At 47.1% G+C, this 8570-nt stretch overlaps 4 protein-coding genes across 4 annotated transcripts; 3 read left to right on the top strand and 1 right to left on the bottom strand.

The window, feature by feature from the left end:
- The first annotated feature begins 520 nt into the window (after window positions 1–520).
- LOC6557277 (BTB/POZ domain-containing protein KCTD20) lies at window positions 521–2772 on the top strand. The gene is made up of 4 exons (XM_001983264.3): window positions 521–1596; window positions 1720–1917; window positions 1984–2301; window positions 2368–2772. Exons 1-4 carry the CDS (start codon window positions 885–887, stop codon window positions 2601–2603), a joined length of 1464 nt encoding a protein of 487 aa, XP_001983300.1. The 5' UTR covers window positions 521–884; the 3' UTR covers window positions 2604–2772.
- Window positions 2760–7247, bottom strand: LOC6557637 (glycerol kinase). Its single transcript, XM_001983265.3, has 3 exons — window positions 6688–7247; window positions 3163–4293; window positions 2760–3104 (listed from the first exon to the last, which is right to left on the bottom strand). The coding sequence occupies exons 1-3, from the start codon at window positions 6949–6951 to the stop codon at window positions 2889–2891; spliced, it is 1611 nt and encodes a 536-aa protein (XP_001983301.1). The 5' UTR covers window positions 6952–7247; the 3' UTR covers window positions 2760–2888.
- Window positions 4872–6475, top strand: LOC6557900 (nitrilase and fragile histidine triad fusion protein NitFhit). Its single transcript, XM_001983266.3, has one exon. The coding sequence runs from the start codon at window positions 4980–4982 to the stop codon at window positions 6393–6395; it is 1416 nt and encodes a 471-aa protein (XP_001983302.2). The 5' UTR covers window positions 4872–4979; the 3' UTR covers window positions 6396–6475.
- Window positions 7248–7392: 145 nt separating the features above from the next.
- LOC6557310 (uncharacterized protein C3orf38 homolog) lies at window positions 7393–8543 on the top strand. The gene is made up of 2 exons (XM_001983267.3): window positions 7393–7591; window positions 7661–8543. The coding sequence occupies exons 1-2, from the start codon at window positions 7465–7467 to the stop codon at window positions 8386–8388; spliced, it is 855 nt and encodes a 284-aa protein (XP_001983303.1). The 5' UTR covers window positions 7393–7464; the 3' UTR covers window positions 8389–8543.
- The last annotated feature ends 27 nt before the right edge of the window (window positions 8544–8570 follow it).

Genomic DNA, 8570 nt, shown 5'->3' with positions numbered 1-8570 from the left:
CGTGTCCGCTAGTTGGCATTGTCCCGACATTTGTTGCTTTGTTTGCCTGTTTTGATTGTCGCGTTTCGAGCGAATTTTGATTGGATATTTTACTCTGGGCTATGCTTTTGCCGCCGCAGACACACACGCGAGCACTGGCTGCCTTGGCGAAATTGACGTTGCGAACGAATTGCGCGTTACGTTTAATTTGCACTCGCGTTTCGCGCAATTGGCACAATATTTGCGACAAATATGCAATTTTTTACGGATTATTTACAAGATTTTCTTCTCGGTTTCCTTTTCTACGTCTGCCATTTTGCTTTTCGGCTTATCGATTATTAGAGCTGTACCGGAATCGATTATCGATAGCGGCACTAGCCAATGCACAAGTTCACTCATTCCTAAGCAGTTCGAGTTCACGACTATCGGAACCGATATGCCACAACAACAATAACTATTCATTGAAAAAATTCAAATAAGAAAAGTCAGCTTCTGCCCAGATATTCATTTCGTTCTCAACATTGTGATTTCCCATTGTGTGTAAGTGTGTAACTAGAGGTGGCTCACAGTTAGTTAGCAGTTTCGATGTTCAGCAACCAATTTGTTATCGAATGGCCAACAACCACCATCAGCAGCAGCAGCAAAAGCGGAGAACATAGAAAAAAAGAAGCGCAAAACAATTTCGCACAAATATATTTTTTACATCATTAAAAGTAATGTAAGTCGTCAGCAAATAGCAAATGCGACTTGTAGATTGAATCAAACGATAAGCGATAATATATAGTGCGGCGTTTCAAGCCGGAAAAAAACAAGAACCAGCTGCAAATGCATTTCTTTGTCTGAAATTTGCTCGAATAATCTACGAAACGAGTGCCTGAAACGAATAAAAGAAAAAATTGCGAAAAATGTCAACAACTCCAAATTCGAATAGTAGTGGTAGCAATAGCAATAGCAATACCAACAACAACAGCAACAACACTGGCCAAAAGCAAAAGCAGCAACAACAACAGGACACATACAGCGACAGCAGCAGCATCGAGGAGAATCTTGAGGCTGCCGAAGAGCGCAGAAGGCGTATATTGAAAAATCGTAGTCGCAGCAGCAACTACATGCAACGCCAGCAGCAGCAACAGCAACAACAGCAGCAGCAACAACAACAGGTCAACATGTCGAGCGGTGCCATTTCCAAGCATCATCATGACAAATCTCTGACACCAACCACAAGCAGCGCAGCAGCAGCATCCGGCGCAGCTGGAGGAGCAACTGCAGCAGCTGCAGCTGGAGGAGGAGCATCTGTACGATTTGGTCCACCGGACCGCATCTCAATGCTGGTGGATGGTGTCCGTTTCACGGTGGAGCAAACATTGCTCACTGCCCATCCAAATACAATGTTGGGCACCATGTTTGGCACCGGCTTCCAATTTGTGCATCCCAACGAGCGTGGTGAATACGAATTGGCCGATGGCATCTCACATTTGGTATTCCGCTCGATACTCGAATACTATAAGAGCGGCGTGATCCGTTGTCCGCCGACCGTTTCGGTGCCGGAGCTGAAGGAGGCCTGCGATTATCTGTTGATACCGTTTGATGCGACAACTGTGCGCTGCCAGAACTTAAGTGAGTAGTAGCTGGTAATCCCCCATGCAGGCGGCGTCTCTTAGTTTGTGTCGTTCGCTTTGCTCTCCCCTTTCTCTCCCTCTTTCTTTCTTTTTGCCATGCTGACCATGTTGATTTTCAAAGGAGGCCTGCTCCATGAGCTGAGCAACGAGGGCGCTCGCCAACAGTTCGAGGTCTTTCTCGAGGATCTCATCTTGCCACTGATGGTAGCGTCCGCTCAACGTGGCGATCGCGAATGCCATGTTGTTGTCCTGCTCGACGACGACATGGTCGACTGGGACGAGGAGTTCCCCCCGCAAATGGGCGAGGAATATTGTCAGAGTAGGTTGCAATTAGAATAAACCATAATTTGTATATATTTTATACATTTAACTCCCATGCTGGCAGCTGTTCATTCGACGGCCATGCATCGTTTCTTCAAGTACATTGAGAATCGCGATGTGGCCAAGCAGGTGATGAAGGATCGTGGCCTGAAGAAGATACGCTGCGGCATCGAGGGTTATCCCACGCACAAGGAGAAGATACGTCGACGTCCGGGCGGACGGGCCGAGGTCATTTACAGCTATGTGCAGCGTCCGTTCATACACATGTCCTGGGAGAAGGAGGAGGCCAAGAGTCGCCACGTCGACTTCCAGTGCGTCAAGTCCAAGTCTGTCACAAATCTCGCCGAAGCGAACGCTGATCCCCCTCTCGAATTGGATGCAAGTAAGTAGTAAAGATCACTCAACACTTATAATCCTTTTTGACTTACCAATACTTCTTCTGCTGCAGGTGGCAATCCCATACCGCCACCAGCTGTCGTGATCAACGCTCAAGCAAACAATGCTGATCTTGTTGGAGTTGCACCTGTCATTGGTATTGTTGGCGTTAACGTGGTTAATATTGATGCCGCTGCTGCAGTGGTCGCCGTTGATGAAGCCGCCGGCGGCATTGTCATGTTGAATGAGGTGGACCAACAACCGGGTGCAGCGATCGCTGCCCCCGGCATCATTGATGAGCATGTCTAGGCGAGGAGTGGCCCCAAGGGCAATTAACACACTGCCATCTTAGCTGCGCGCACCACAAAAGAGAAGAAAAACCAACAACAACAATGCTTTCTACGTTTTCAATCCAAATTTTGTATACACCACTATCCAAAATAAAAATGAAAACACAAACAACTCTGGATTTGTCAAATTTCAGTGATGATTCTATTTAGTCGCCTAGTTTATCTGATTGGAAAATAACCTTATTTATTGAATTAAATACACATTGCCATGGATTTTCAATTGGATTTGAAAGAAAAACTTGGCTTAGGCACCATCGAAGGATTCACGTTCGCCTTGGACCAGCGTGGACGTCTCCCAGTTAAGGGAACGCTCAATGGCCATTTTCCATTTCTGATAGCGTAAATTGCGCTCCGTCGAGCTGATCTTTGACTTGATCGCTTTGCGGTCATCCGCCTTGGACAGCGGTCCCTCCATATTGTACTGCGGAGCCACTGTCTTATAGGCAGCCATAGCAGCACCCTGAAAGCAAACCAAACAAATATGACAAAAGTAATAAAAGGAGCAAGATTCGCCTCACCAGCGCTGTTGTCTCGGCAATCTTGGCGCGCAGCACATGAATGCCGACGAGATCAGCCTGCAGCTGCAGGAACAGATTATTCACAGTCATGCCGCCATCGACCATCAGTTTGGCCAGCGGAATTTTGCAGTCCTTGTGCATGGAGTCGAGTATATCGCGCACCTGGAAGCAGACCGCCTCCAAAGTGGCACGCACAATATGCTCGCTGGTCGTCTCCTCGCTGAGGCCGCAGAGAACACCCCGTGCATCCTGATTCCAGTACGGCGCATACAGTCCATTAAATGCGGGCACAAAGTACACATCCAAGGAATTATCCACAGTGCTGGCCATGCTCTCAATCTGAGCCGTATTCTGTATCAGGCCCAGATTATCACGTAGCCAGTTGAATGCTGCACCGGCTATGGAAACACTACCTTCAAGTGCATAATAAGGCGTTGCCTTGCGTCCCAGCTGATAACCCACAGTTGTCAGCAGGCCATGCTGGGAGTGCACAATCGATGGGCCCGTATTGTAGAGCAGAAAGCAGCCAGTGCCATAGGTAGCCTTCGCCTGTCCCTTGGCCAAACATTGTTGACCCACGAGAGCAGCTTGCTGATCCCCCAGATCCGCCGCAATGCTGATGCCTCGCAGTGTGCCCGCCGCAATGGTGCCAAAGTGCTCGGCACTCGAGCAAATCTCTGGCAGAATGCTGGCGGGCAGGCCAAAGAACTTGAGCAATGCGGGATCCCATTGCAGTGTCTCAATATTCATCAGCATTGTGCGCGACGCATTTGTCACATCCGTCTTGTGCACACCGCCCTTGGGTCCACCCGTCAGATTGTACATCAGCCAGGTGTCGATTGTGCCGAACATGGCATCGCCGGCATCCATTGCCTTCTTCACGCTGGCCACATTGTCGCGCAGCCAGCGCAACTTGACGCCGGAGAAGTACGGCGAGAGTGGCAGGCCGCAAAGCGGTCGCAAATAGTTAATGTTGCGCGCATTGTTCGGTATCGTCTCCAGCAGATCCTCGACGGTGCTGGTGGTGCGATTGTCCAGCCAAATGATCGCATTCGCCAGCGCCTTACCCGTATGCCGATCCCAGACTACGGTCGACTCGCGCTGATTGGTAATCCCAATAGCCAAAATATTCTGAAAGCATTCAAAGCATTTTTTAATTATAAACGGATTTAATTCACATTACGTTTGTTTAAATCTGATAAGAATCGCTATATATAACATTTTAATCATTAAAGTTGGGGAAAAATGCAAAATATATGTTGAAAGATAATGACTAAGCTTATAAAATAATATGTAAAAACAATATTGACCTTTAAATAACTTTATAGAAAACCTGAATTTGAATTTGGCTCCACACTGCAAACTAACTTTTTCATTGTATCATACTGATTTTGGTGGATCTGCAACACTGGAACGGTAAACAAACAAGGCGAAAGCAGAGAGAAAAATAAACTTGCGGATAACAAAAATAAAAATACACAGAGAGAGCCTGTTCTGTGGGTTGTCGAAAATAATGACTGTATTAATAACAATTTGCCATAAAATTAATAAAAATAACTTAATGCGGCGCTTGAATTTGAATTTGGCGCGCAGCTGAAAGCTTATTATTTCTGTCACACTGACTTTTAGTGTTATGGCAACACTGTTGCAGCGGCGAACAATCAACAAAAAAAAAAACATCAAAAAGCAGAGAGAAAACGAAAGAAAGCTGATAACAACTACAAAAAAGAGATCTTAAACGAGCAAAAGGCGACGTAATAGGCTGTGGGCTGTGGGTTGTGGATCAATTAGTGAACGTTTTTGCCGTTTTCCCCTAAATGTCAAACACCGTCAAAATTCTCTGTCGAACTATTGTCGCCCAGGTCAGTAGAAAGTCACAGCAAGTGCGCAAAATGACCAGCGGCGCGGGGACAACGACAACAGCAACAACAATTGTGGCCGTAGGACAAATGCGAGCAACAAACGATAAAGCCGGCAACTTGCAACAAGTGGAGCAATTGGTGGCGCAGGCAAAGGCGGAGCAGGCCAAGCTGCTCTTTCTGCCCGAATGCTGTGATTTTGTGGGCGAGAATCGCACGGAGACGCTGCAACTGGCGGAACCACTCAACGGCCAACTGATGGGCAAATATCGCCAGTTAGCCAAGCAACATCAAATTTGGTTATCCCTGGGCGGCATCCATGAGCGCACAGGCACTGATGAGGCTGCAGACAAGATCTACAATGCGCATGTCCTGTTGGATGACAGAGGTGAAGTTGCCGGCGTCTATCGCAAATTGCATCTGTTCGATGCGGCCACAAAGCAATTCCGTTTGCGGGAATCGGACACTGTGGCGCCGGGTGAGCGATTGGAGGCACCAGTGGCGACACCAGCTGGACAAGTGGGTCTACAAATCTGCTATGATCTACGCTTTGCAGAGCCGGCGCTGCTGTTGCGCAAAATGGGCGCCCAACTCTTGACGTATCCGGCGGCATTTACCTATACCACCGGCAAGGCGCACTGGGAGATCCTGCTGCGAGCACGCGCCATTGAAACTCAATGCTTTGTGGTGGCTGCTGCCCAGCAGGGCTGGCATAATCCGAAGCGTCAGAGCTGGGGTCACAGCCTGATCATCAGCCCGTGGGGCAAGGTGCTTGCCGATTGTGGCGGCGAACTGGAATTGGGTGTGGCCACCGCTGAGCTGAATCTAGGCAGTTTGCAGGGCATCTACGAGAGCATGCCCTGCTTTGAGCATCGTCGCAACGATATTTACAGCCTGACTGGTTACAATTTGGGTGCAACCAGCTTGGAGCAGGGCGAAGATCGTCTCTTTGCGGACAACACGGTGGACAAGCGCACCATATTTTATGAGACGGAACATTGTTATGCCTTCACCAATCTCCGTTGCGTCGTCCTTGGACATGTGCTCGTCTCCACGAAGCGTGTCGTTCCCCGTCTGAATGGACTCAACTGTGCCGAAATCACAGATCTGTTTGCCACCGTTTGCATGGTGCAGCGCATGCTAGAGCGGATCTATGGCACCACTTCGGCAACGGTCACCGTGCAGGATGGCGCCCATGCGGGCCAGACAGTGCCCCATGTCCATTTCCATGTGATGCCACGACGCGATGGCGACTTCGGCCACAACGATCAGATCTATGTTAAGCTCGAGGATTGCGTGGAGAAGCAGCCGCCGCGAACGCTCCAGGAGCGCATCGATGAGGCCGAAAAGTATCGCAAGTATCTCCAGAAATAGGAGAGTTAAGCAGCTTCCATATTATTTATGCCATATACAAATGTGTATCAATAAACTATATTTTTTATAAGCAACGAAAATTATTTATGTCGTTTCTTGGTGGAGAAATGCCCTGCTATCGAAAAAAGGGCTCAATTTTTTAAGTAACCTTTTAAACCACGACTGATAACGATTGAATATATCCAATGAGTACACTAGGACTGGCAACACCTTAACTTCAATATACCCAATCAAAAATATGTACAGGGTGCACAGACTACAGACTGGTAACACCTCAAAATTATTGGCTCACCTCGATTTTGCCGCCCAGTGCGACCAGCTTTTGGCAGGCGCCCTCTATGCAATCGTTGACAGTGTTGGTAATGACGCACGGATCCTGTTCACACCAGCCCTCCTTGACGAAAATCGAAGGCACCTCGATTTGATGATAACAGACAATGTCATCGGTACCCGCACGAAATATCATGAAACGAGCCGATGTGGTGCCCTCATCGATGGCGCCAACAAATGGACCAGCCATACTGGCATCTCCTGCTTCACTTCCAGAGCTATCCATTTTTTATTTAAAATGTATTGAGGGATTGCGTATGCACAGCGACCGGATACAAGTATAAGCACTAATCGAGCTGTTTTGCGATTGTCGTTGACATATTGGTTGGACGGTCGATTGAGATAAGATATTGTGCCCAGCCCCTCTGTAAAAGCTTCTGTGGCGTGAACTATGCCCCCTCTCAAAGCCCGTTCCGAAAACGTAAATATTTATTGCGGATGTGTATGGAAACACTCGGAATACACAAAACAACGACGTTTATGTGGCAACAAATACGCGATTTACAAATTCAAGAATTCATTATATTATATACATTTGCGTTGGAAACACTTAGAACAGCTGAGAAATTAGTCGAGTCGATTGAAATAATCGAAATATTTAGTAATCTGACTCGCAAATTCGTCAATTCAGCGTTTACCGCAAACGGTCACACTGTAACCGCTGTTGCCAGTTGTTTCACCTGAAAATGCCGGCCAAATGCTTCAAATGTTTGCATATTTTTATCAGTGAGCCAAAGTCATGTCAATATCAGAGCAACACATTGTCGGACTACGCGATCTGCTAGTTAACGAAACAAACATACCCGTGCTGCTGCAATTAACCAAAAGTGTGACAAAAAATGTCTGCAAAGTTGAGGAGCCAGAAGGTAAAACCAATGAGACTCGAAGAATACAAGACAAAAATAAAAAGTTATTTTTGATATTGATCTTCACAGAGGCGCTTGGCTATCTTACTTCGCATGTGGATGATATACACAAGCTGCTGCACAAGCGTCACATCACCAGGGATCTGTTATTTAAATATTTGCACACACGCTTGCCGTGCACTTCAACAGATTTCACCAAAGCTGATCTGGTGATGAGAGTGATAAAATATTGGGATCAGCAAGGAGCAAGTCAGAACCTTGCAATTGTTGGTACTCACAACGCCGAGGAACAGCAATTTCCCATACACTTAATTGCGCGCAAATTCGGCGAATGGTTTTTCAACAAATACAACAATAATGACTTGTGCCACACGGATCTGTGGAGCGATGCAGCGTTGCATCTGAAAGTGATTGCGGATGATGGGGCAAGTGAGCTGGAGTGCGTTGGCGTTGCCGAAGTGTTGGACGCACTAGTGAAAGCAAAGCAAACATTTGACTTCTATTTCAATCCGAATCTTTCGCATTCGGGTGTCCAGGGCCGGATGGATCCATATGGTCAGGTTGTGGTGCTCTGCTGCGGCACATTGCACTCAGAGCAGAGATCCGTTGGCGTCTTTGAGTGCTCGTTTGGCTTGTTGCGCGATCCGCATGCGTGCAACAATTGGAAGCCGAAAAAGTTCAAGTGCCTGCTGCGCAGTGCAGAGAGTCCACCGCCTCTGCACACCCTAATCGAATGCGATACACTGCAGGAGGCACTGGCGCTGCCAGCACCCAGTGATACACTGGACCAACTGTGACTGACTAAGAGCTCTCGTTAATGGATATTTATTTAATTAGAATATATTTATATGTTGTATACATATCTAGTCTGTTTAAACTGCCGTCAAACCTGCAAATTTTTACTTGATTTGCTTCAAAAAACAATACAAAAAAAAATGACAATAAGACAAAAGCAAACAATAGACTTAAATGTTGTAAA

The sequence above is a fragment of the Drosophila grimshawi genome, unplaced genomic scaffold (assembly GCF_018153295.1).
Source record: "Drosophila grimshawi isolate 15287-2541.00 unplaced genomic scaffold, ASM1815329v1 contig_44, whole genome shotgun sequence".
NCBI classification, from domain to species: Eukaryota; Metazoa; Arthropoda; class Insecta; order Diptera; family Drosophilidae; genus Drosophila; species Drosophila grimshawi.
The sequence above is the reverse complement of the archived record's forward strand: the minus strand, read 5'-3'. Positions and strand labels throughout refer to the sequence as shown.

Excerpts from the sequence above, each read along its gene's own strand:
- LOC6557277 (XM_001983264.3), top strand. The coding sequence starts at position 885 with ATGTCAACAACTCCAAATTCGAATAGTAGTGGTAGCAATAGCAATAGC. Across the intron at positions 1,597-1,719 it reads TGTGCGCTGCCAGAACTTAA|GAGGCCTGCTCCATGAGCTG; the intron begins GTGAGTAGTAGC and ends TGATTTTCAAAG. Across the intron at positions 1,918-1,983 it reads GGGCGAGGAATATTGTCAGA|CTGTTCATTCGACGGCCATG; the intron begins GTAGGTTGCAAT and ends CCATGCTGGCAG.
- LOC6557900 (XM_001983266.3), top strand. The coding sequence starts at position 4,980 with ATGTCAAACACCGTCAAAATTCTCTGTCGAACTATTGTCGCCCAGGTC.
- LOC6557637 (XM_001983265.3), bottom strand. The coding sequence starts at position 6,951 with ATGGATAGCTCTGGAAGTGAAGCAGGAGATGCCAGTATGGCTGGTCCA. Across the intron at positions 4,294-6,687 it reads CACTGGGCGGCAAAATCGAG|AATATTTTGGCTATTGGGAT; the intron begins GTGAGCCAATAA and ends GAATGCTTTCAG. Across the intron at positions 3,105-3,162 it reads TTGCCGAGACAACAGCGCTG|GGTGCTGCTATGGCTGCCTA; the intron begins GTGAGGCGAATC and ends GTTTGCTTTCAG.
- LOC6557310 (XM_001983267.3), top strand. The coding sequence starts at position 7,465 with ATGTCAATATCAGAGCAACACATTGTCGGACTACGCGATCTGCTAGTT. Across the intron at positions 7,592-7,660 it reads CAAAGTTGAGGAGCCAGAAG|AGGCGCTTGGCTATCTTACT; the intron begins GTAAAACCAATG and ends TGATCTTCACAG.